The sequence below is a fragment of the Paramacrobiotus metropolitanus genome, unplaced genomic scaffold, assembly GCF_019649055.1.
Source record: "Paramacrobiotus metropolitanus isolate TYO unplaced genomic scaffold, Prichtersi_v1.0 Parri_scaffold0000187, whole genome shotgun sequence".
NCBI lineage: Eukaryota > Metazoa > Tardigrada > Eutardigrada > Parachela > Macrobiotidae > Paramacrobiotus > Paramacrobiotus metropolitanus.
In genome coordinates, this window is record NW_026570407.1 from 14014 (window position 1) to 40865 (window position 26852).

General features: G+C 46.2%; 5 protein-coding genes across 5 annotated transcripts; 3 read left to right on the forward strand and 2 right to left on the reverse strand.

The window, feature by feature from the left end:
- The first annotated feature begins 2050 nt into the window (after positions 1-2050).
- Positions 2051-3932, forward strand: LOC129600631 (BTB/POZ domain-containing protein 2-like). Its single transcript, XM_055499170.1, has 7 exons — positions 2051-2353; positions 2417-2539; positions 2692-2854; positions 2934-3124; positions 3251-3386; positions 3536-3784; positions 3873-3932. The coding sequence occupies exons 1-7, from the start codon at positions 2193-2195 to the stop codon at positions 3930-3932; spliced, it is 1083 nt and encodes a 360-aa protein (XP_055355145.1). The 5' UTR covers positions 2051-2192.
- A 605-nt stretch (positions 3933-4537) lies between these two features.
- LOC129600628 (BTB/POZ domain-containing protein 6-like) lies at positions 4538-7521 on the reverse strand. Its single transcript, XM_055499167.1, has 6 exons — positions 7177-7521; positions 6997-7119; positions 6769-6928; positions 6461-6648; positions 6158-6293; positions 4538-5443 (listed from the first exon to the last, which is right to left on the reverse strand). The coding sequence occupies exons 1-6, from the start codon at positions 7338-7340 to the stop codon at positions 4937-4939; spliced, it is 1278 nt and encodes a 425-aa protein (XP_055355142.1). The 5' UTR covers positions 7341-7521; the 3' UTR covers positions 4538-4936.
- A 1143-nt stretch (positions 7522-8664) lies between these two features.
- LOC129600632 (atrial natriuretic peptide receptor 1-like) lies at positions 8665-14139 on the forward strand. The gene is made up of 19 exons (XM_055499171.1): positions 8665-9028; positions 9103-9141; positions 9224-9248; positions 9333-9646; positions 10044-10087; positions 10285-10323; positions 10412-10486; positions 10682-10819; positions 10918-11175; positions 11239-11377; positions 11440-11536; positions 11660-11855; positions 11939-12094; positions 12166-12743; positions 12811-13030; positions 13093-13300; positions 13383-13431; positions 13657-13807; positions 13865-14139. Exons 1-19 carry the CDS (start codon positions 8665-8667, stop codon positions 13901-13903), a joined length of 3129 nt encoding a protein of 1042 aa, XP_055355146.1. The 3' UTR covers positions 13904-14139.
- A 2507-nt stretch (positions 14140-16646) lies between these two features.
- LOC129600634 (atrial natriuretic peptide receptor 1-like) lies at positions 16647-22902 on the forward strand. Its single transcript, XM_055499172.1, has 19 exons — positions 16647-17142; positions 17212-17250; positions 17336-17360; positions 17422-17732; positions 18186-18229; positions 18390-18428; positions 18516-18590; positions 18822-18959; positions 19277-19534; positions 19613-19742; positions 19811-19907; positions 20349-20538; positions 20646-20801; positions 20965-21521; positions 21596-21815; positions 21885-22065; positions 22207-22255; positions 22507-22657; positions 22743-22902. The coding sequence occupies exons 1-19, from the start codon at positions 16770-16772 to the stop codon at positions 22779-22781; spliced, it is 3072 nt and encodes a 1023-aa protein (XP_055355147.1). The 5' UTR covers positions 16647-16769; the 3' UTR covers positions 22782-22902.
- Positions 22903-23480: 578 nt separating this feature from the next.
- Positions 23481-26355, reverse strand: LOC129600630 (BTB/POZ domain-containing protein 6-B-like). The gene is made up of 6 exons (XM_055499169.1): positions 25981-26355; positions 25221-25343; positions 24794-24956; positions 24441-24628; positions 24232-24367; positions 23481-24014 (listed from the first exon to the last, which is right to left on the reverse strand). The coding sequence occupies exons 1-6, from the start codon at positions 26148-26150 to the stop codon at positions 23517-23519; spliced, it is 1278 nt and encodes a 425-aa protein (XP_055355144.1). The 5' UTR covers positions 26151-26355; the 3' UTR covers positions 23481-23516.
- Positions 26356-26852: the final 497 nt, after the last annotated feature.

Below are 26852 nucleotides of genomic sequence, written 5' to 3' on the forward strand. Positions count from 1 at the left end.
AACCGCTGCAACAGCTTTGTCAACTGGCCATGTACTGAGTATTCCATAGCACGACTGGCGTTTGATGGATTCTTTACAAGGGCGTGTACGACGAAATTCACTGTGTGTATTGCGGCCATGTTATGGGCGATTGGCCCAATTCTCGGTATAAGCCTTTCTATCGGCATCTGTTTGAGCGTCCGGATTGCCCTAACTCACAAGCACTGGCTGCTGGTGAGGATGACTTCGGTTCACAACATGATTTGCTTTTCGCTGCGCCAGAAATGCAAGATTACAAGACACGTTTTGCCAGTTATGCCGAATGGCCTGTAAGCAAGCAGCAACATCCACGAGACATGGCACACGCTGGATTCTATTACGAAGGAAATGGTGATTGCGTTCGTTGTTTTCACTGCGGCGGCCAAATTCACAATTGGGAAGCAACTGATGTACCTTGGGAAGAACATGCCCGATGGTATCCAAAATGCCCGTACCTTACGGAGACGAAAGGAGCGGCATTCATTGAAGAAACTCAAAAGAAATACGAAAAATCTGTTGTGTCTTGTTGTCCGTGTAGCACTGATGTTTAATACTGACTTCTGCAATTTCGATTTACTATATTGACTATCCAGATCAGTGGATGCTGCTTTGCTGATTTCTGACTGAATAAAACAAAAAAAAAAGAGGGTGGGGAAAATCAAACAAAAGAAAGGGGCTAATCATAGACAGTGTACAGGCTAATACGCTATTCGTACACAGTATATTATAGGCGGCATACAGGTTAAACCGATCTGTACGCCATTCGTACACACTATCAGTCCAGACTGATTTGCATATACAGTACAGTGTACAGACCATAATCCGCTATTCGTATACCCTAGACTATAGGGGGCGGTACTCAGGCTAAACCGACCAATACGCTATTGTACACAGTACATGGACTGTACGCTATTCGTACACACCATCAGATCAGGCTGATTTGTACGCTATTTGTATATACAGTACAGTGTACAGACCATATTCCGCTATTTGTATACCCTAGACTATAGGGGGCGGTACTTAGGCTAAACCGACCAATAGGAGAGCCCGCTATGTGTACTACCATCAAACCGCTGGTTCTACTACTTCTCTTCTGGCATGCCGGAGAGATTGTAGAAAAACCGTCATACGGTTTCCTTGTCAAATTAAAAGGACACGCGGTTAGCTTATATCAATCGAATCAGCTGGTGCGGGCCTCAAATTTCCTAAGCGTGGCCAGCCGATTCTCTGTAGCTTCCGTCGCATAAACCATGAAACATCTGAGCTGTGCCTATCACTGTGAGATATGAAGGCTTTTAAAATGACAACCACATGGTCCGCATTGGAGGTAGTGGCAGACAGGTTGAAGTAAACTTCATGGATTTGCGTGTTAGTCGCTCGCAAATGGCGGATTGGAAAACTGCAAACCGTTAGTCAACACTCAAGCGGGATGTCTGGAGTTGTTTTCGGCCTTGCAGCTGACCTTTGCCTGATAAAATAAAGTTGTTTACGTTGTTATGTGTTTCTTACTTGCTGAATAAATGGATTCTGAACTTCGAAACTCACTTTTTTCAAGAAGCAATAATATCCACGCTGTAATTGTCTCGATACTAGATCGGTCAAGAAGCGGCATTGTCGTGTTTGCAACTCTGCATTCCTCTGTGTTAACTGCTTGTCGATTATGTGCTTTTAGTATCCTCTGCAGTTGTAAACTTTAAACCGCAGCTTCGGTATTGAATTAGTTAACCTTCTGGCATGCCAGCCGTTCGCCGACTGTACAGATATTGTTTGCCGCATCGGCAATTATGGATTACAAAAAAGCAGACGGCCATGCAGCTGCGTATCATGCTGATAACCAACCATGACCAATCTGGCTGTTCATGTGAAGTAAAACGATAGCCTCGATGGAATGCTGGCAAGCATTAACAAGAGAAGTTATGGTGGGAATCAATTTTGGATGCGTGCGCGCTGGAATGCGGTTCTACATGTATGATTATTTAAACGCACACTCTGAAACCTGAAACGTCGTTGTGGATCGGACCGATCGGCTGATTATCTGCTGTAGCACAGATTTACGCTATTGAAACCAGAGAACAAAAGTATCCGAGCCCAGTGTATAGCAAAGGTCACTGGCCAGCTACTAAAACTGCTATTTTTCAGCTGTTATTCAGGGTTAATTTAACTGACTTTATGTGATGTCTGCCCACTGCACAGCCTCCGGGGCCAGCGACTGGCGATGCACAAGCCCTGGGATTAGCAATCTGCTGCAGCAAGTGTTGGCCAATGGACAGATGAGCGATGTGAAATTTGCAGTCGGACACGAGCACGGGGCGGTGAGAGTCTTTCCCGCTCACAAGTAAGTCACGTTGAAACGGCTCCCCTACGTAAACACGCCTCGTAGTGCACACTGATCTTCTAGATTTATCCTCAGCCTGAACAGTGACGTTTTTGATGCAATGTTCAATGGGGAACTAGCAGAAAGCGCTACAGAGCCTATCAAAATTCCTGAGGTACTGCCAGAGGCATTCGCTGTTATGCTCCAGTACGTACACGCTGCGCAATCTTTTAATTTATTATTTTTATGTATTCAACTAGGTAAATCAACTTATTTGTTATTTTGATTATACGTGCTGGATGATTTTTCTTCAAATATACTTGGACAAAATGCGTCAGAGAACTGTTTTTCTTTTCCAGATACATGTACACTGGTTCAGCCGAGCGGCACCTCCAGCCAGAAAATCTTTTCCAAACTATTTACTGCGCCGACAAGTACAACTTGCCGATGTCGCTGGAAGCGTGTCTGAAATTCGCCCGCAGCCAACTGAAAATTGACAACTGCTTGATGTTTCTGGAAAACGTGAGTTTCTGACCTGCCACAATTGTGTTCAATTGACTGTAACGACGGATAGCGGTTACCTCCCTTCCGTTACGAACAGATTAGCCGTTTTATGCATAATGCTGCTACGGGTGCCTTTGTGGAGAAGTGCCTGGCAATGGTGGATGCTTCCGCCACAACCATTTTCCAGTCGGACGAGTTTGCTGCAATCGGTGAGGACACGTTGGATATGATTTTACAACGTGACACGTTGCTGGCGGATGAACACACCATTTATACGGCTGTGGAAAGGTACATTTACATTCTCGCACTTAGCTCGCTTGGCATGGATGATATGCTTTATTTTCCTCCCTATGAAAGTGGAGGCCGCTTATTGTAAAAGATATAGCTACTGTAATAATGCCATTGTGGTTGCAGATGGGCTGTAGAAGCATGCCAGAAAAATAAATTGGATCCATCCAGCATCAACCGGCGCAAAATGCTCGGCACCGCAGTTTTTCATATCCGATTTCCGCTGCTCACGGATTCTCAGCTGGCCAACGGCCCCGTCAAAGTTAGTCCATAATCATGCCTAATTATTATGCCAACTAATTTTAACTAGAAAAACTAATTATTATGAGTATTTAGTATTGACTAGTTATTACGTATCATATTATTGAAAATTTCCATACGGGTTTAAAGCGCATGCCTCTGCCTTTTCAGACTGGCCTGCTGCTTGAAAGTGAAATCGTGGCGCTGTATCAGTATAAACATGCCATACCGAAACCGCCGCTGCCCTTTCCTGTTGAGCCACGAAAGGGATTATTCTTCAGTTTTCGGCTCTCGGAGCGAGTTTTTGTTTATATCGATAATCAGAATTGGTGTCCGGGTGCGGTTGTGGACATTACGGAATCTGGCATTACCGTCATGCTACGCCGCGGACTGATTAGTATAACCACACCGGACAATGTGGTACGAGCCGCGGATATCCTGAAAAATGGCCAGCCGATACTTTGCCAAGGACTTGATTCGTGCCTTGTTACGTATGTTTCTTCTCAAGGTGGCCGACACACGATTCGATACGTTCCCTGCGTACCGGGACAGCTCGTTCAAGGCGTAGAATTCCAGGAGCTTCGTATTAGTCGTGACCAGATAACGGCCTGGAAGGCTGTTAACGACCAGTAGCAAGCAATACCCGCATATGTTAAATGACAGTTGAATTCTTCAAGCCAATGCGAGAAACCATGTTTGCTACTCGTATCTTCACCCAGCGCTTCCTAGTTTAATTTATGTCTTTGTGTTTTCTGTATGTTTTCCATCTAACAAACTACTTATACGTGGAAGTTCGATGCAGGAATTTCAAGAAATTGCTCTTTTTGTTGCTACAAGATGCGATGCCAGCACGTTTCTGGTGATTGTAATTACTTAGGTAACCGTGAATGCCCCAAATTTTGTGGAGAAACCTTCTGCAACGTTAAACAATCCATCTGTCAGATTTGCACCAAATAGGTCACCCTGGTTTAGCATCAATAACATACGACGTACCTAACGAATAATGACGACACCCGTTTATAGTGTTACAGTTATATAACCGTTTGCCAGGTCGCCGTAGGCTTTATTTATAATTATAATCAATGCACAGATCTGGCAAAAGAGATATAACCACGCGATATTATTCGCAACAGCAAAACTAATCTGCTTCGTAAGTTCCGCTCTGCGCTGTCGTCTAGAATTCGTTGCTGCTCGCGTAGTCGCTACAGGACTGGTCTTAATTAGGAGCGCAAATGCATATGTTTGATTTCCCGTTTTGCAAAATTATCGTATGATGGGGCCGCATAAAGTAGTAAAAGCGCACGTGGAAAAAGCCTAATTACTAAAAAATATTGATTTACACAAACAAGTAAAGGATTTATTCCAGGAGACGAAAAAACTAGGAGAAACAGCCAGCGCAAAAGCTAAAAAGCTAAAAAAATTCGGTTCTGCGCCTGCAAGAAGTTACGAACGTTAGCCCCAGAAGCTTAATTATGTGGTACACGAGAAGAGTAAGCCTGGGTGTATGCTGGTTGTGTAAGAGTAAGCCTGGGTGTAATAAACGCCACTTGCTAGTTGTACTAGCGGAACGCTTCAGGTTCTGGGTATCGACTGGGTAATGGTAATGGACGTTTTCCAAGCCGCCATTTGGGCGCGGCTAATCGCCAATTCAATAAACGGATGGGAAAGCGTGAGACGACGATGGTTCGATAGCTCATAGGAAACCATGTGCTCGTTTTCCACGCAACGGCCAATGTACGAGACTTCCCTACCCGAACGCCTGATCTTGATCTTCTGCCCGTTTTTCAGGATATCCACAGCCCGAACAATCCGACTGCGCACACATAGCTTGGCGGTTACTCCTTCATCCAGCGTAACAATAATGTTTTTTCCTTCCTCGATGATACCCATAATCTTCCCGGGGCGCCAATACTCTTCATCAGAACCAAAGTCCGCGAACACTTCGTCATGCTCCTGTAGTTCAGCATGGTAGGATTGACGAGCTTCCGTAGGAAAGGGGATCTCCCGTTCATTGTCGGAATACGTGAACTCACTGAACTGGTAAATATCCCGCAGCTCTGCATCCAGCAGCAAACCACTCTGAAGAAAACGGACTACCCAGATTTTGTATGTTTATTTGCCTACGTTGATTAAGAGAAATCACCTCGTACATGGTACCAAATTCGTAAAATACGTGCTCGTTGAGCGAACTAAGAGCAGAGAGTGCCCTGAAGACCAAAATGATCTTGGGAGACCAAAAGTCTCATTATGGACCGATCTCCTTTAGTTTTTGCAATGTAGACGCACTTAGGCACGAAGATCGAACCACCGAACGCTCTAGTTTTTGTTTCAAATTTTAGATGAATGAAGTTTTAAATTTCATTTTTAAATATGAAAATGGTGGTGCAAAAACGGTTTGGCGTAAAAACGGTCTTCGTAATCAGGTGCCAATCGTGCTATGACCAAAATTTAAATCCAAAGACAAATCTATGACGAAAATTTGATCGGTTTATTGTATAATGAAACTTTTCGGTACACTAAGTACAATTTTTTACAGCCATAAGTCCCAAACTGTTGCGCGCACAAACGGTTTCCACGCCAATGTAAACGATTCATCTGACTACAGAATGTCATAAAACAAAGCAAAAAAATGTTTGAGAGTGCACCAAAGTGAAAGTTTTCGTGCATGCACATCAATTTGGTATTCATATCAAACTGCCATCTGCTTTAAAGTTCCATGTCATTAGCTTAAAGGAGGCATTGCCTTGCTACAGAGGACATTACAAACATTATTATTTTTATTTATAAACGTACTTTCACGGGTCCGCTGGCCATTTGCGCATCGGTTAGCAGCGGGAAACGGACGCAGAACAGCGCCGATCCCAGCACCCCACGGCGGTTGATCGGCGACGGCTCCAGATTGCCTCGCACACAGGCATTCACCGACCATCTACAATCGTATACGATACCGCATAAAATAATTTGTAGCAGCAGTGTCTGGCTACGACTGTAATGATTATACGGAAGTAAGTACAAATATATCAAAAAGTCGTACACAAGAGCTTAGAGTGCAACAGCTACAGATGTAACGGTGAAAAAAAAATCGGGGAAACCCACTTCTCCACGGCCGTGTAGATGACGTTTTCTTCAGCGGTCAAGTTGTTGCGTTGTACAATCATTTCCAAAGTATCCTGTTCGATAGAACTGAACCGTTCCGACTTCAAAACATCTTGACTGTGTGTGTCGATCAACGCCAGGCACCTCTCTACCAAGCCAGCCGCGCAGTCCAGCAACGAATGTTTTGCCTGCTCAGAACAAAATGCGTTCGGTTCATCCGTACGAGGCAGTGGAGCGCTTTCTTCTTGAATTTTACTACGATTTTATGACGTAAATCCTTTCCCGCTGCTCCAATGAAATTAACCCACCTTTTCCAGAAAGATTAGGCAGTTGGCAGGTTTCAGCTGGGTGTTGACGAATTGTAAGCAGAGTTCCAGTAGAAACGGGAGATTGTACTTATCAGCACAGTAGATGGTCTCCAAGACATTCTCGGGCGTTAGTTCGCCCAACGAACGCGTATACAGAAACCTAAACCAAGAAGCCATAGAAAATACACATCCCCACGCCCACGAAACTGTCTATAAGCACACACTCACTTGAGCATATTGGCGAAGGCATCTGGCACAATCTCCGGGATATCAACGGGCCTGTCCCCAATCGCAGCCAAATCCCCGTAGAACATCGCATAAAACACATCACTACCCATGGAGAGTATCAACCTACATTGGAACATTGATTAGCATGCTTTTCCAGCTTTCATTGGGGCGCGGACTTGCTTGTGAGCAGTGAAGATTTTGGGTTCCCCATGCTGTCGTCCGACGGCAAACTGCACATCGCTCATCTCCCCGCTAGCCATAATATGCTGCAGAAGATCAACCATCCCAGAAAGGGTGCTTCGCCATGCGGAGGACTGCGCAGGAAGAGATGGATTCTCTGACATGGTGGAGGGGACTGAGAAAGAAAATGTGGAAACTTTACCAACAAGATGCTAAGACTTATACAAAACGCTTATTCGTAAACACACACGAGGTAGAAATCTTTCGTTTGATTATTCAAGAAAAAAGATGAGGGATTCAAGAAAGCATTTGGATGAATCTCCCATCTATCCACAAGTCCACAACTACGAGTGCCATAATAAAATTGTCTGATTAATCATTAATGATCATTAATCGTTTGTTGAAGCAATAAATTACCAGTGACATCGCCGCCTAACGGAGGTGGCCTGCAGTCAAGCAGTGAGCCACCCAGGCGGCAGAAGCCAGACGTTACTCTACGAGTAGTTGTATAAACTGCAATTCAGTAGCAAATTAGCAATTAATTTTTGAATTTGTTGCAATTTTAAATTTGAATTTTACAGACTGTAAATGTCATCACTAAAAGATTTTCACCGCTGCTTAGTGCTTACACTGCGATAACAGGCTTATTAATTTTACTGTCCATAAAACATATTAAAGTATTTAAGCAATATCCCAACAAAAAGGGGGGTGGGAGTAGGCTGCGCCGCTGCGTAGTGATTTGAGATTCCTTGCCTGATTGTTTTGCAGGAAAATGACGCGTTCGTAATTCGTAGACAGAGGTTATTGCAACTTGATTGCAATTTGCACTAAATTGCACTTTTCACAGCCTCCACCAACCGGCAGCGTCACTCTGATATCACTCACGTTTAGTGAGTCGGCGATATCCGCCGTAAACCGTAAAACGGGCACCGCTTTTAATCAAAAGTACAGAGTCAGACAGAGCGTGTGTCTAACGAATTTCTGTCTGCTTCCTTGATTAAATGCGTTTTACGGCGCCCGGTTGCTTCCCCAGGCGGACATCGCCGACTCACTATTAATGCGCATTACTACATACAAAGATAAACCAGTGCGCGGATCAGCGTTTGACTTCACTACAGCTTGAGCTGACTATAAACAACCCGCACGCATTCCTTTTGTAGATTCTCACAATAATGTCACAACACCTCTTGTACGGATGTAGAATTAGTGCGAATACGTTGAGGGAGCGCCATTCTTGTCGCAGTAGCTGGCGCAGTATTTTCCGGTTGATCGGACGTGGGTGGCAGTAGATTATCGGTAAAGCTCATTAAACGGATATACGCTTTTGTGCATGATGCTCCTAGAAACAAATTATCCCCATTTTCACAACCGGCAGCGAAATGCAACATGAATGCCGCCTGCCGCTGGCTGTGACACAGATTCCCTTGGGCAATGCTCCGGAGAGCAACCTCTCCTGTCTTCATTTAGTTTCCGCTTTCGAGTAGAGAAATGCGCTGTCACAGCGGTTGCTGGGTTTCTCTGTGCTTATTGCTGCACAGTTGGCCAGTCAACGGTCAAGATGATGGAGCCGCCGCGGTGCTGGAGGTACGCGTGGTCAGTGCGCAGATTATGGATCCCAGCGTGTCGATAGGGCTGGTGTGGGTGGGCGCCGCGATGCAGTTGGCCCTACAGCGCGCCAACGAGAAATATGCTGAACGAGGGTTACGCTTTGTGGTGCGGCCCGTGGAGGCCATGTACAACCAGACCTGTCGGACGGTGGGCGCTGCAGGGATTCCATTCTTCACCGATTACTACTACCGGCACAACCTGGACCAGCACACGCCGGACACGTGCGATATCTACTTCACTAACAGTAAGCTAACGCTAACGAATCGCTGATCCGAGATCGTGCTAAACGCTTTCTATCTTACCGATTGTTTTGTGCAGCGTGCGTGGACTACTTCCAGCTGTTATGCTTATCGGACGGTAAGTCAGTTCTCCCTTAGCCTTGATAACTAAATACAGTTTTCATATAGTACTGTACATCCTTGATTTCTTTGCCCCGCAGAATGGAATGCCTTCTTTTTCAACAGGTAAGTCATCTTTTTTTTTGTTCGGACACAGCGTCGGCAGTTTCTCCCTGAGGCGCATCACTAGCTAAATGTGGTTTCATTTAGTGGCATTGCAACGCAAGCCTCCCTTCCCCCTTTGCCGACTGACTCCCACATGTTAAATCTGGCGGGAACGGAAGTGGGTCTGGCGCGCACTTTATGGGGAATCCTTAATTACTGGGGCTGGTCGCACGTGGCGTTCTTCCTGGACACGCGCGCCACCACCATTCTCTACTCCAGCATCCTTAGCGCCGCCAAGGCTTTGGCGCTCCAGGATGGCCGCGCCAACAGCAACGCTACCATTGCCACCTATCCTTTCCAGGCCAATGACAACGCCTCAGTTATAGAGGGATTATTGCGCGCGACGGAGAACAGCCGCGGTACGTCAGCATTTATTTTTTATAAAACTCTATGTCGCTTCCGCTTAAACAACTAGAGCGCACCGCTACTGGATGGCACTAAAAGACGAAGCGAAGCGGGAAACCGAGTTTAGTAAAATGTTTGCTGAGCTTTCTTACAACTGTTTGAAAAACACGTTAGTTTATTCGCAAGATATATTTTCTTTTTTGTTTCATATTTCTGGGTGTTCTTCCATCTTTTATTAAAACTTTTTTGATGCGTGACCGACATGACCGACGTGACCGACAAAATTCCGGTTTTTTTAACATAGAGGACCTTCGCTTCGGTCGGTTAATAATAATTATAACAATATTGATTACAGGAGCTGGAGCTCATCTCTTTCTTTGGTTCGGGCAAATTGCTTTTTTCTGATTGTAGTCTTCATCCTGTGCGCCTCCGGGTCGGCGGCCTATCAGATAATGGTATGGAGACATAAATTAACCCACATGGTTTTCATTATGTACAATTAATTCAGATCAGCCACATTTTCAGCTGTAGCGTTTCATGACGCTACATCCGTTGTAACGTTACTCGTAGTTTTCCGCAGCCTTAAACTTTACAAGTAGAAGAATATTAATCGTTTCTTAATTTTATTGTATTATTATCTACTTTCTTGTAGGATTTAGCCAGTCAGCTCGGAATGACAAACGGGGAATACGTGCGTTTATTGCTGATTAAATTGCCTTTTTTGTGGTTGCTGTGCGGCCGAATACAGTGACGTTGACCGTTCCCCGTTCATCTTGCAGGTATTTTTCAATGTGCAGTCCGTGCAGAACGATTATTATGGAAAAGCTTCTCTCTTCAACAATCCAACGCCGCTGGTCAGAAAAAATACTAGCAAATTTTTCTCCAGTATTTCGTATATGAACTGCAGAATTGGTTTTATAAGAATATTCAGCAGTACAATTTTAACGACGTGTCATACTCAAGTATTATTACTTGCATGTGTAAATGGGAAGCTGCACTGCATAGAAAGCCGTAAACGCTGCAAAAGGCCTGATTGTGCCTTGTGGTAGATGTTCAACCTAACGTGGAATTTAATCTACCTCACCGTTCACGAATCCGATGGCACTGATGACGAGCGCCAACTGAACGGTGAACTGCGTCAATTGGCCTATGAGCTTTACAATACCACCTATGAGTCAGGATCCCAGGTAACGCGGGATGTGCACCCTTTTCCGGTGCTTTCATATGTGCATCGGAAGTGGACAATAAACAGAGCGAAGGGAAATTAAATGCACGGCCTTTTCAGCCGTTGAGCAATTACGCGACGCGCATGGCCTACACTTCCTTTGAACTGATCAGCCGCGTTTTCTCCGACAATATGGACAAATACCGTGACATGACGAGTGCGCAACGCGCTGCATTTTGCGACGGCCACCACCTGGCTTCGCTTTTCTACAACCGCACCGTCAAACTGTCACTCACCGAAGTTCAAGTTGATGGCAATGGATTGTCCACCATGGACGTGGACATCTGGATGTTCGACTCAAAGACAAGAAATATGAGCGTAACTGGCTTTAACGTGCGTATAGTTACATTAAAAAATGAAGCTTGGTTGGTTTGCGTACAGGTATTTGCAGTGTATCGTTCTGTCAATGGCACCTTCGAGCTGAAGAACACGTCGGTGATTGACTGGCCTACCGGCACTCCACCGCTGGACGTTCCGCTGTGTGGCTTCTCTGGATTGGAAGGACCTTGTCGGAATGGCGGTATGAAATGTATTATACACGTTGTATCCTTAATTCGCTGTAATTTTCTGCTGACACTGCAGTTTTGGCGGGATCTGTTTTAAACGTCGCTCTTCCGGTTGCCGTGGGCGTGGCAGTGGTGGTGCTGGCTGCTTCCTGTGGGGCATTATTTGGTGTTCGGTGAGTTTTATTGTGTGGCATTAATTATACATAAATACTGCTCAGAAACCAACAAGCTATTACGCACTAGCATATCTTGATACGTGCAACATACGTTGCAATCAGTGCTGCCGTGCATAACAGAAAACGAGCTCGTCGCAATTCTCGCTCGCGCTACTGGTGGCTAATTAGCGAGAAAGAGCTGGACGGCAATCTCATGAGCGGAGCCGAAGTGGCCAATCCGGTCTCGTGGAGAAGGAGGACGGTTTGGCTGACGGCACTGGAGGTCCAAGGACGAGCAAATCTGCCGCTATTGTCGCAGCTGGTACCAGACACAACGGTTAGTGCACTCGAATCCTTCTCATGCCTTCTTGTTACTTAAATTAAAGCAAAACTGCAAAGAGATGCTTCCTTGTTTAACAGCATGCGAATGTCAATACCCTGCTGGGAATTGTTGTTCTGCCGCATCGGGCATTCCTTCTGTCGGATTACTGTAAACGCGGCTCATTGGTGACGCTGCTGGAAGTTATGAAACTGGACCAGGATTTTCAACTGGCGATGGCGCGCGATCTGGCTAGGGTATGTTGCATTGCGAAAGTGATCTTTCCATGGTTTTCCTTGATACTAATCAGCCACCAGTCATTGATTAGGGCCTGAGTTATTTACACGGCACCATTGGCCGACCGCACGGCTGTCTCAGCTCCGACTCCTGCTTCATCGATGATCGCTTCACACTGCGTATCGGTCAATTCGGCTTCACCGCCATCGGTCACGCTCTTTTGCCGGTTAAAGACGTTGACGCCATTGACTGCATAAAAGCATTGTCTCTACCGGCTGACATCTACGCGGTCGGCCAGATACTTTTGCTGATCATCCACCAGTCCGCTAGCAAGATCCCATCCAAACTGCCGGCCAAGGCGGCAGGATTTGAGACCGACGAAGAAGACAGTGAATCGGCGGACTACGATATTCAGCGGCGCCTGACATTGCTGGCCAACCGGTGTCTCCACACCAACGTAGCGCTGCGTCCGACCGCTAAACAAGTCTTGACCGCCATCGGGCGGCTGCGGGTCCCCGGTCAGAAGGCGTCGAGCAACATCGTCGACAGCATCATTCGCCGCTTTGAAACTTACACCCTGACGCTGAACGAGGCGGTACTGATAAAGACTGAGGAACTGCAGACCGAGCGGAAGAAGTGCGACGATCTGCTCAGAGAACTTCTGCCTAAGTTAGTTACGGCCACGTGTAACAACAGAAGTCAAACCCAAGTTAGCTCGGGATTTGTATGTTAATAGATCCGTGGTAGATCAGCTGCGCAACCGGGAATCGATGGTGGCGGAATACTATTCCTGCGTCAGCGTCTTCTTCTCCGACCTGGACGGCTTCGTTGCCTGGGTGAGCCGTGCACGACCGGAGCTAGTCATTGAGACGGTGACGACCATGTTTAGCGCTTTTGACGGGGCCATCCAGGAAATGGACGTGCACAAAGTGGAGACGGTGCGCGACAGCTACATGGTTAGTTTGCAACTCCAGTTAAGCGCACTGGTGAGATAATTCGATTCGAGCTATTGTTTTAGGTAGTCGGTGGGATCCCTAATCTTGGCGACAACGAGCACGTCAGGGAGATTTGCCGGATGGCCATCAAACTAATGAAAGTCTTCGAAAGCAGCGGACTGTCTACTAATAACACGGCAATATCGACGGAGGACAACTCGGCCGCAGTACACACGACGCATCTACTATGGGAGCCGGTTGCGCTGCGACTGCGGTGCGGCGTTCACTCGGGTAGGATTCTTATATTTGTCATATCGCATTCGACACATTCCTGTATAAAGTGACTTTTCGATGCATCTCATATACCTTACAGGTCCCTGTGCTGCTGGAGTGATTGGGATGCGAGTCCCGCGTTACTGCCTGTAAGTTGTAGCAGCAAGCCCATCTCAGAAAAAGAGGAACATTGTAATGCGATACTTGTGACTGCGCGCGAGTGGTAGTAAAAAAAAGCGCTAGTGAGGGGATCCTAGGCTGGTTTCAGTTGCAAAGTCAAAGTGTGCACTTCAATATGTTTTTTTGAGATGGGATTGTTGTAACGCAGTCGTTTAAACGGTCTCTCGATCTGCCAATGCGTGTGCGGTTTACAGGTTCGGTGACACGGTGAACGTGGCAGCCCGAATGAACAGCCATGGTGAAGGTGGCCGCATTCATCTCAGCCAGGCCAGCCACGATCTTCTTCTTAGTTACGACAACGACCGCCGTTTCTTGCTTCAAGAGAGAGGACTGCTGTTCGTTAAGGTCGGTGGCTAGTTCTCTTTGCTGGATGGCTGCCAATATCCACGCGTTTATTTACAGGGCAAAGGGGAGATGCGCACGTTCTGGCTTTTGCGTTGACGTCGGTGACATCGGCTGCACCGTACGAGGAACAAACCAAACTGGACAATGGACGCCAGTCAAAATATTCACGCTGTTATTCAACCATTTCTTTCCAACTTCTTTCTAAACGGGGCAATACGCTTCTTCTGAGTGTCGTTCCTTAGATTTGGTGTAAAACGTTCTGCAGGTTCACAGCCGTTTCTAAGTACAAGAACAATTAAACTCACTGGGAAAATTGCGTGACCGAGATCACGAATAAGAAAACGGGGAAAAAAAACTTTGTCTGCTTTGGAATAAAAAACATTTTCTGTTGTTACTGAACTTAATAATGGCCTTACAATAGAGAGAGCTTTAGGAACGGGGCCTTTAAATATACAGCAACCAATCGAAGGCCGAAATTGCCCTCTCAAATTCGTGGTTTAGTCGGAAAGCATCAATTGACATTGCAGGTGTTATCAACCGGCCAGAAGTGTACCAGCCGACCCAATGGCAGCGGCGGTTGCCGTAGTACTATAAGAAGACTGGGAAGTCGCTGAAAACTATTACTCAACCCACGCACAACCCGACACACCTGATGGCGGCGATCTGGGCGAAACTGACGTGGAGGCCTTGCGTTCTGGCGACATAGATGGCTGTCATGACCTCGTACAGTAATGCAGATACAAAGCGCTGCTAGGCATTTCTTAAAGGTCAGAAAGAAGAAACGTTAGCTTCCGATAAATATGCGCAGTCATATTGCACTTCGGTGAGCTGATCCGAACACAAGGAGGACATGATAAACCGGTTAGAAAACATTCGTCCGAATTCAGAATAAAGAAAAACCAACATTTTGTTGAATTTGGTTTAAACCTAATAAGAGACTGTCATCCCACAGAATTGACGACCACTCACTAATCAACAAAAAAACAGCCGGTATGGGTGCGGCTGGAAGTCGTCGCGGTCATTGCCAGGTTTGCTGCTTTATGATATGATGCGTATTAGTTTTTTTTATGACGATAGTAAATTTTATTGGAAATCCATTCAACGCTTGGAGGGGATCAACAAGGCACGCTTGACTAGCAGAGACGTGATGTATCCTGCATTGACATCATTAGCTAACGCACACGTGCTCCCACGGATACAGTATCTCCTTACCGTTTTTGCATCCAAAGAGCAGCATTTACGCAATCACCGTTAATTCTTGGTCACCCCGGGATGTTTACGGGTTTCTTCTGCGACACCAAATACGCAGTAATCGCACCAATTTCCGCTTCTTTCCTGTCGCATACATGGTGCTCTTAGCACCACGTAGCTCACCCGCACCGCATCGCAGGCAGGCGACGCCCGTAGCGCTAGGATGGATTTCTCCAGGTGTGTGTTGGTTCGCCATAAAGTTCACAGCAGTACTTCTTTAGCTGCCAGGATTGAAGTATTTCTGCCAGCAACATTAACAAAATTATTTTTACAGCCAGCTCACCATAGCAGAAATTCTTCCTTCACCAGTACATTGCCCTTAATCGGCGCTGACTTGCTATCTTCAACCTCTCTTTGAATATCGGCACTTGGTCAAGCTTACATGACGTTAGTCTTTCCCATGGTTTTTGCGGCTATAATTGGATGTGCTACTTGTATGCTGCGTGCAGGTAAGCCTTCGTGGTATTACTGTGTACCCCATAATACACATTTAACCTTTAATAAGTATTATAACGATGACTAACATTAACACTCGTGTTGACTAATGAATCAATTATTCGACACGAGTGTTAATGTTAGTCATCTTATTTATCCGTTATAGTATCATGATACGAGTACAAACATGTACCAAAACGCAACAGCATTTATAACAGAAACACTTCCTCTGGGCAATCTTGATCGGGAATCGTACCCATTACACAAATCGCGTTTCCCCGTTGTATTTGCATAGACATTCGCTGCTTGTGATTCCACATAATTATTGTGATTACGTAGTTATCCCGATAATTACGTAAATGTCGCAGTTTCGATGTGTTTTTTCGGTTTATGGTATGCTATATACTACCCGGTACTTTGAGGTTAGCATGGTAAAACGGTGAATTTAAATGTATGAGGAAAACACGGTGTAATTTGTAGGAATAGGACGAAAGAAGCAAAATACGTGGGATCACAACCCCGTTTTGTGCAACACGCACACGACAGGAACAAATTTTGCAGTCGAATCAGAAGTAACCGCTCGAAACTATTTCTGGTTTCATTGCATAATTCGATTGCATAACGGCTGATCAAGGCCTTGTGACCATTAATTATTCATCACGGTACGCATAGTCCGCATTCCACGCCATCCAGAAAATTGGCAATAAGGATAGGATACGCTAGTTGCCGCGGGTTCGATTACTAATCATACGGGTATTTATTGTAGTAATTATAACCGACAGGAAAGCCGCGCAAAGCCCGGCATGAGCCGTTCGCACACGAGAAAAGCCACAAACAACCCTCGCGCTGTCTTTTCACAGTGGGGCACACGTGCCACAGTGATAAACGCTGCGGGAATAAATAAAATTGCTGATGCGCATGCAGTAGGAGCGCCGTTGTTGTTGCAGTAGCTCACCAGGATCGTCATTTATCGTCATTTATTAAGTCGTACATAGACATCAGGAGGCTTTCTAGAAGTCAGTTTATGCAGATGTATGCTTTACATTTACGCTTTTACGCTTATGCGGTATTTACGCATTAGATGCACGTACGCTTTCTTGAGTAACGCTTCGAAAAACAGGTTAGCCCAACCTTTGCAATCGGCAATCAACCAAGCGCGGCATGAATAACACCCCCGTGTACCGCCTGCGGCTCGATGATACACTGAATCCCGTGGGCATTTCGTCGGAAAGCAGCCTGGTCCTCTGTTTTCGTTGCGCCAGTTGCGAGTAAAGAAATGTGCCTGCATAGCGCTCGCTGGTTTGTTGTGTGCCTGCTGTTGCGCACTTGGCCGATCAGCGGTCAAAGCCAGCGCGATACCCCGGTCGCCGCGGTCCTGGAGGTCCGAGTAATCAGTGTGCAGTTATTGGACCCTAGCGTGTCGTTAGGGCTGGCGTGGACAGGCGCGGCTATGCATCTTGCCGTGCAGCGTGCCAACGAGCAATACGATGAACGGGGACTGCGGTTCGTGGTGCGGCCTGTGGATGATATGTACAACCAGTCCTGCCCGACGGTTGGCTCCACCGGAATCCAGCTACTCACTGGTTACTATTACCAGCACAATCTGGGCCAACATACGCCGGGCATCTGCAACATCTTCTTCACCAACAGTAAGCAGCCATATTAATGGAGAACATGGAAAGAGGGCAAATAGCTGACAGATGTGATTTTCTCTATAGCGTGTGTGGACTACTTGCAGCTGCTGTATTTGTCCAGTGGTGAGCACAATGTTAATGCAGCTCGACCGGTTTCTCTCAACTAATTACCGGGCCAACTACGAACTACTCATTTTTTCTTTTACAGAATGGAATGCCTTCTTTTTGCATAAGTAAGCAGATGTCGATAAATTTATCTGACGACACAGTATCCGTAGTTCTAATTGTACCTAGTGGCATGGTACCGCAACTCTCGCTTCCCCGTTTATCGACGCCCGCGAATCTGCTCAACCTGGCGGGAAGCGAAGTGGGCCTGGCGCGAACTTTGTGGAGCGTCTTGAACTTTTTTGGCTGGTCGCATGTGACCTTCTTCCTGGATTCTCGCGCCCCCACCATCCTGTACTCCGCCGTCTGCAACGCCGCCAAGGTTTTGGCGCTCCAGGATGGCCGCGCCAATACCAGCACCATCGCTACCTATCCTTTCCAGGGCAATGACAACGCCTCTGTTATTGATAGTTTGTTGCGTGCGAAGCAGAATAGCCGTGGTATGTCCGCATACAATTCACGTGTGGACTGAAATACAGAAATAATCGAATTTCCTAAAATAAATATAGATTAATTATGGATCATATTACGTAATGCAGTTTTTCGGTATTTCCCACACCCGGTCACATTATTGTTATACATCTGTAATATCGGGTATTCGATTATTTGTGAAAGCTCAAAATGGCACAATCCAATAAGTAATTTTTTAATGTCACCAATTTTCATCTGATTGTTACAGGGAAATCTAATTTACCACCTGCAGGGTAAAGTAACCTCACTGAAAACAGTTTATTATATGACACACTGCTGGTGACCGGTGGTTGGGAAACACCGCAGTGCTCTTTTTCTTATCTTACCTAATGATTTTTCCCGGTGACATGCATTTGATACGTTGTCGATGGCATAAAGTACTTAGGCACCAAAATTTCTTTATAACGGATCTCCGGTTGCAGTCTTCATCCTAGGAGCCTCGGCATTCGTCGCCTACAAGATAATGGTACGTTGTTATTTCGCTGCACAGTGCTGGCTATGATACAGCTTTTTGAGTTAAATTACAGTCTAGCCACATTGATTACCTAACGAGTTCATCAGCCCATAACATTGTGCCTGGCAGTATTTTGTTGTGCACATTTAAAGCACGATGAACATTTACGCAGGACCTTGCCAGTCAGCTCGGAATGACCAACGGAGAATACGTATGTTCGCTGCTGATCTTTGCTGTCTTTCATCGTCGCTGTGCGGCTGGATAAATACGTAATCATGCGTTCTTCTCTGCCATTAAGGTGTTCATCAGTGTACAGACTGTCCAGAACATTTACTATGGAAAGGTTTCGCTGTTCAACAATCCGACGCCTTTGGTCAGCACCTAACAGATTTTTTCGTGTACTTGTACTGATCGTATTAACCTACACCGTTAATTTCACTTCAGTTATATTTATGAATTACATGATTATATTTTATATAGCTTACAGAGGTACTTGTAGAGTTGTGGTCATAGAGAGAGCTAGTTATTTTATATTATAGCATTGTACATAAGGATAACCGATAAAGTTTAAGCGCTTGAATATGAGAAACTTGTGATGCGGTAGATGTTGAACCTGACGTGGAACTTCATCTACGTCATCCTCCATGAATCCGACAACTCCGATTACGAGCAACACCTGAACGGCGAACTGCGTCATATGGCCTATGATCTGTACAATACGACCTATGAGCCAGGAATACAGGTGAGACGCGTTTCTTAACAGGGCGATTGACGGTGTTGGTGAATTCTTGATTACGCTGTATCCATGCAATCACCGAACATTGAGCAAATGCAATGCTTGCAGCAAATGCACTTGGCCCTGCTAACGTTTTAAAAGAACAGTTGCCAGACATACAACTGGTAAACTGAAAAATTAGATTCTGCTCACCAGCTCACGACGTACACAAATAATACTGCCGATTACATAAGTAATCGTCAACATTCTAACGGCCACTGAATCCGCGAAACGGACCAAATAATAAACGCTTTGGAAACTAAATTGCATGGCTTTTTTTGTAGCCACTGAACAATTACGCAACGCGCAGCGCCTACAGGTCCTTCGAGCTGCTCAGCAGCGTCCTGGCCGACAATCTGGACGGATACCGCAACCTTACAGCGGCACAGCGAGCAGCCTTCTGCGCCGGCGACCACCTGACTTCGCTCTTCCTCAACCGTACCTTTAAGCTGCCACACGCCGACGTCCGGGTCGACGGCAACGGAATGTCCAGCATGGACGTGGATATCTGGATGTTCAATTCGCAGACAAGAAATATGACCGTAAGTCCGCAACTGCCGTCACGGCGTGGTCTTCACACATGCACCATAACTTCAGCGTTACAGTTATTTTGAATGCAGATGTTCGCCGTGTATCGTTCCGTCAGCGGCGCCTTCGAGCTGAGAAACACTTCGGTGCTGGACTGGCCGACCGGCAGTCTACCGTTGGATGTCCCACTTTGCGGCTTCAGTGGAAGAGAAGGACCCTGCGGTTGGTGTCTTGTTTTCAGCGTTGTGCTCTATTTTTAACGTGCCTTAACGATGCGGCAACTATTACAGCGTCAGCCGGATCGGTTTTGAATATCGCTCTTCCCGTCGCCATTGGCATCATGGTAGCGCTCTTGACCGCATCCTGCGCAGTTCTATTTGGTGTAAGGTGAGCTGTTCTCTTCTCTGTGATTTTGAGGACACTCTGCTTAGAACCTATCCGACTAAGCAAGCGTACAAGGTTGTCTCGTAATTTCCACCGCGCCCAGCGGCATATAAAATTCACGGGTTGCACCAAACTCCATATACTACGGCGCGCCACGTCACACTATTTATGCTCGACATGCATTTGGCATAGAACTATCGATCTAAATAACTTTATGCAGTTTGCTTAGCAAACAGCAACGCCTTCCTTGCTTTCACATGGTCTAATAATCTCTTCCACTGGACTATTCATGCGTAAACGTAAAGATATGTATTGCACCTGTAGTGGTTATCGTTCAAAGCGTAAGTTTCGCACTAAATACTTGCCTTTACGAAAGAAGTCACGGGGACAAGCTTGTACATCAGACGATGTGTTAGAACCGTTGGCATATACTGCATTCCACAGGAAACGAGCGCGGCGTAATGCCTATTGGTGGTTGATCAGCGGAGACGAACTGGACGTCAGCCTGGTTATGGGCGGCGCTGAAGTTACTAATCCAGTGTCATGGAGGAGAAGGACAGTCTGGCTGACGGCGTTGGAGATCCAAGGACGGCCCAATCTGCAGCTGCTGGCACAGCTCGTTCCCGATGCAAGGGTTAGTGCGCTGGAATTATATAAGTACTTCTATAAATAACGCCACTGCTTACTACCGTCACTTACCGTTTCGATGACTGTTAAGAGCGTACTTGCTTACATAAACAGCATCCTAATGTCAATGATCTCCTGGGAATTGCTATTCTGCCGCATCGAGCCTTCCTTCTGGCGGAATATTGCAAGCGCGGCTCCCTTATGGCCTTGCTGGAAGTGACAAAACTGGACCAGGAGTTCCAGTTGGCGATGGCACGCGATCTGGCAAAGGTAAGCCGTGAGTGCACGTGACCTTTCCTTAGAGCCATTCACAACTCACTAAGTGGTCAAATGCCCGGATAATTTTCCCAGTTCATATAAAAAATAAGAAAACGAGCATAAAAATAGTTGTAATATAACAAAAGGTTTCTGAAACTGAAATTACAATGAACAGGGTCTGGCTTACCTGCACGGCACTATCGGGCGGCCGCATGGTCGCCTCAGCTCGGACTGCTGTCTCATCGACGACCGCTTCACACTGCGCATCGGCCAGTTCGGCTTCGCCGCCATTGCTCACGCTCTCTTACCGATCAAAGACGTCGACGGCATTGACTTGACTTTCCCGGCGGACATCTACGCCGTTGGCCAGATCCTCTTGTTGATCATCCACCAATCCACGAGCAAGATACCGTCCACATTGGCGGTAGCGTTGGAAGCGGACGAAGGCGACAGTGACGCGGTGAATTACGATATCCAGCGGAGCCTGACACTTTTAGCCAGCCGATGTCATCATCCTAATCCAGCGCTGCGCCCCACCGCCAAGCAGGTGCTGACCACCATCGGACGGTTACTCGTGCCAGGGCAGCCGACATCCCGCAATCTCGTCGAAAGCATCCTTCGCCGCTTCGAAGCGTACACGCTGACGTTGAACGAAGCGGTGCGGTTGAAGACCGAAGAGCTGCAGAGTGAGCGGAAGAAATGTGACAATTTGCTGAGGGAACTGCTCCCCAGGTTGGTCACAAATCTCACATTGCTGGTGGAGCCTTGGAGACGAAATTACTAAATGCGTGCTTGCTTGTCCGTAGATCGGTGGTCGATCAGCTGCGCAACCGCGAAACGATGGTAGCGGAGTATTACTCCTGTGTTAGCATTTTCTTTTCCGACCTTGACGGCTTCGTCAGCTGGGTTAGCTGCGCTCCACCCGAGACGGTCATCGACACGGTGACATCAGTATGTAGCGCCTTTGACGGTGCCATCCAGGATATGGATGTGTACAAGGTGGAGACTGTGCGTGACAGCTACATGGTAAGTTATTGATCTCCCGTTGAGTGCAGAAATTACTGAGATGCACTGACAGACAGGCCACTTCTGCAGACAGTCAGCGGCATTCCGGAACGGGGAGACAACCAGCACGCCGTGGAGATCTGTCGGATGGCTATTAAGCTGATGAAAGTGTTCGAAAGTACTAGACCGACTATCAATAGGCAAGCAGCGTTGCAGGATGAGGACCCATCGGAGTCGGTTACGCTGCGATTGCGGTGCGGCATCCACTCAGGTACGCTTCCATAACCACGCTCCGTACGCACACTGTTCGTGGTTATCATGTTATGATATCATACACCGAGCGTATTTCCTTGCGGGAAAGTTTACTCTATACAGATACTAGCCATATTCTACAGTACGCTGATTCTTGCAGGTTCTTGTGCTGCCGGGGTGGTTGGCATGCGCGTTCCTCGCTACTGCTTGTAAGTACAAACGTAGGCCGCTGGTGCACACAGTGTGACAGTGCCCACTAGTCGAATTTACAAAAACAAGACAACATGATTTGACGACTCAGTAAACACCTATGTAGTAATAGGATCAACAACATCCTCTACTCGAGGCCAGTTACTGCTGCCTAATCCGGTATAACGACAAGCTCGACGAATGTCTAGAAAGTATCTTAAACGTGGCGAAGGTTGATGTGCTGCTAGTTTATTGTACGGATGTTATGCAGGTTTGGTGACACAGTGAACGTCGCGGCCCGTATGAACAGCCACGGCCAAGGCGGGCGCATTCATCTCAGCCAGGCCAGCCGCGATCTCCTCGCTACCAGCGACGCCCGCCGCCGCTTCACTGTGAAAGAGCGGGGACTGCTGTCCATTAAGGTTCGTTTATTGTAAAATTTCCATCGCACTGATCGACCTATAATCCGGCGGACGCACTAGTCAACAATGCTATAACGATATACAGGGCAAAGGGGACATGTGCACCTTCTGGCTCCTCCTCTAAGCGCCGCTAACATACCCGCTACTCCGTACTCTACAGGAACTGAATGGACAGCGAACGATTACCATAACTTTGCGTCTGGCATACATAGTCTGCAGAAGCAGGCGTACCGATTTATTATCAGTTTTTCACCCAAGTCTAATCTTGGAGCGGGTGTGCGCTTTGACTCATGTTGTTATATTTTGTTTCAAACTGAATACGATATCTGCCTGCAACCAGGATTAAACTTGCCGGGAAGATTCTATGGCCGAGATCGCAAATTTTTAACGATATTCCACTCGCCTCGCGCCTGTACCGGTAATAACTCGCACATCCGGCTCGCGCGCCGAGCGCTCGCGCAGGGCTCTACTCCACAATGTCATAAAATCATAGGAAAAAATGTTTGGCAGTGCGCGAAAGCAAAAATTCCCGTGCCTGTCAAGGAACTGTGTGATACCGGCATATTTGCACTGAATTAAATCAAACTGACATCTTTTACGTCGATTATTCTAGTGTGAACATAACACGTATTAACAACCAAATTATACAGAATTTTGTTTTGAAGTAGACGCCATTTATTTTGTAACAAAAAGCGTGCAAAGAGCAATACAAATGTCCCGTAATCTGTGATAACAAACGTCAGAATCACTAGCACTATATTTTGCATATCTAAATTACCTAAGTGTTAGCTGTAACAGAAGAGTTTTTAAGAGAAATGCGCTATCACCGCTCCCGTAAGGAATTAAAACAAAGAGAACTTTAGCAATAGAAGACGCTTACATAACCGGCCGCTTTCCAGGCCGTCATTTGATCGCGACTGACAACCAGTTCTGTGAACAGCTTCGAATACTGTGTACCTCGGTAGCAGACATCGTAAAAATCTCCCCAGAATGCGACCAGCACAGCGGGGTGGTATTTGCGCTTGATGAGAATCTTAACTTCTTGTCCGACTTGCAAGATATCCGCAGCCCGAACGACTTTGTACGGTGCACAGTTATAAGTTGTCTGTCCTTTATCCCGTGAAACAACGATATCCGCTTCACGCATCCCGACAACCAGTGCAGGATACCAGAACAATCTCTGTCCAATATCCATCTCCACAAACACTTTTTCCTGCTGCACGAACTCTGCATAACCTTTTGGAAAACGCAGAATCGAGCCGCGACGGTGTACCACCGGAAACGGAAGCTGTGGCTTGTCATTCGCATATTTGAACTGGTAAATGTCCAAGAGCTCTGGCTCAAGCAGCATTCGGCTCTACATTTAAACACCTTAATCTCCATGAGATGATATCATAACCACGTACAACGTTAACGCAGGTATCTACGGAAAAATCGTTCGTCTTAAGAAATCCGGTGATCGATGAAAATGCCTTTTAGACAAACGGTTATATGAATAAGCGCAAAATGGTTGGCAGCGTTTTTGTACCACAGAGGTCAGACGGATGATCTGTTTGTATCACATACGTCCTTACTTTCATGGGCCCGTTGACCAGTTCCGCGTCAGTCAGCAGGGGAAAACGGATAAGGTACAGTGCTTCGCCCAGCACAGCACGCCGGTTAACTTGGGAAGGCTCCAGATTATCGCGCATGCAAGCCGCCACTGACCAACTGTTAAAGAAATTCCCAATTGAAAGTGATCGTTTAATACTCTTGCAAAGACACAAGCTACGATCTGTCATACTTTTCGACAGCTAAATATATGCTGTTCTCATCGGCCGACAAGGTGTCGCGCTGCAAAAGCAGTTTCATGGTTTCTCGGCTGACTGTCGGGAAATACTCTGATTGCAGTACAGATGGAGTAAATCGGTCTACGACTTCCCAGCAGCTTTCCTCTAGGCGTGCAACCGAGTCGTGCATACAGCGCTTGACCTGATGCGAGATAAATCAAGTCAGCTCAGGTCAGGGCGAACACAAAATTAACTCGCTTTAAGCAACTATCATATTAATAAGTAGTGAAAACGAAATAATTCTCAATTTGTTCGTCAAGTTACCAACAGGCAATATCTACTCAGGCTGCGAAAGCATCAGGCTTACTGCTTCTAAATATAGAAGGCAATTGTCTGCTCTTAAGTCTGTCTTGATAAACGTTAAGCAGAGATTTTCCAGCCTTGGCAGATTGTACTTATCGGCGCAGTAGACCGTCTCAAAAACATTTTCAGCATTTAAACCGTTGCCAACCGAGCCAGTATAGATGTATCTGCAACAATAGCGAAAACACACACGTTAGTACGAAATATGTTGTTCGACGCACAGCAGTATATGGTCAGTTAATATCTGGGCACAAAAGAACTAGTATCCTTATGCGCGTCTTAATGATTTACTCCTGCCAGTGTGCACGTATTTCTGCTAACCTGCTTGATGTCAAAAGTATTGCTGACCAAAGTGCGGTGTCGCTTTTCCACTGCACCAAATCAGATAAACCGCTCAGGACGTAAAAACTATAAATGCATACAACGCTTACCTGAGGAGGTTGCTGAAGGCTTCTGGCAGGATCTCAGGAACATCGATGGCCGTATCACCACTTTCCGCTAAACTTCCATTGAACATAGTGTTGAAGACAGTACTGCCCCGGCTCAGCATGGATCTACGAGTAGGTAACGAAAAACATCTCATTTTGAGATACTAGTGGCAATCCAAAAAGGATTGTTTGAAAACAAAGCAAAGTTCGCTATAAGGATATAACAATTTGCATTTGCTTGCATCTGTGTTATTTAGTAAAGTAGTAATTACGGAAATCTTTGAACTGTAACGTGGGGCCTTATGGGCGCCCACGTACCTTCGACGGCGAAACAGCGGCGAACCCGGATTGAGGCTTTAATGCCGAAATCTAAGGTGCGCACCGTGGCGCAGCAAACACCGACTAATGAGATCGGATCCTACAGCCAGCGCAGCTGTGCTGTAGGTCCGTCAAAACAGCAGCAATGTGTGGGATGGAAATCCCCAGAACAGCAAAACACAATGGCGAAAGGCCAATCATGAAGGCGGAGCTATCGGCCTTCACAGAACAAATTCTATCTCCTTGAGTCTGCAAGCCAGATGCACTGTGAATTTCCATATCTATGAGTGCATCTATGAGTGTATAATACCATTATTAATTTATTATATACCCGTATATTTGATCTTTATATGATTTAGAAACTCATCGGAAAAGTAACTGGCACCTTAACCGGCTTAAGGTAATCTGTGTAAGGCTCTGCTTGGTCTCGTAAGTTAGCACTTACTTGTGAGCCGAAAACATCTTAACGTCACCCAATTGACGGCCCACAGCAAACAGTACATCGCTTCGCTCGTCGCTGGCCAGGATCTGCCGGCCCACGTACACATCATTTAGAACTGTGCGCTGCCTTTCGGTGCGTACAAATTCAGTGGATCTCGCAATAAATCCAGACATGGCCGAATAAATCTGGTGTAGCTTCTAATAAGCTTAGCAGTTCAAGAATTATAAAGTATGTAGTGTCAACGCTGACCGAAACAGCCAACTCCGTATCGAGATTTGGAGATTTAATTGTGGCCACTAATTATGCGCCAAATACCGAAATTTATGATCATCGAGGTTGGGGATAATTTCTGGGCGAAATCCAATGTGCCGAGAGATGGAAAAGCACTCCCAAGGCAAACAATATAACTATATGATAGTAAAGGAATGCAAAGACTTTCTCACACAAGTTTATAAAATCCTTGAGCAAGACGCGTGCGAGAAATCGCAAAAAATTCTAGAGCAAAGTCCACGAAGATAAGCAATAACCAGTAATAATTTGCACTTACCGACATGTATTGCAACAAGTGCATGACTGCGTCACGTATGCAATGTTTGAACTGCTGTACTCTGCTGCTGCTGCTGAACTCTGTGGGCAGTGGATAGCGTACACGTAAAAATTAATTATTATGTGCCTGGCTATGAGTCGACTGACTCATCCATATCCATATTGATATATCCATATTCATAAATTTGATGGCGAAAACGATCTAGCTAAATGTGCGTGCATCTGGTGATATACGTACTTCTACTGCTGACATACAGATACGATTGTTGTAAAAATTGTGATGTTCCTACGTTAGTTAATGCCTAATACGTTGTACCACAGGTTAATAA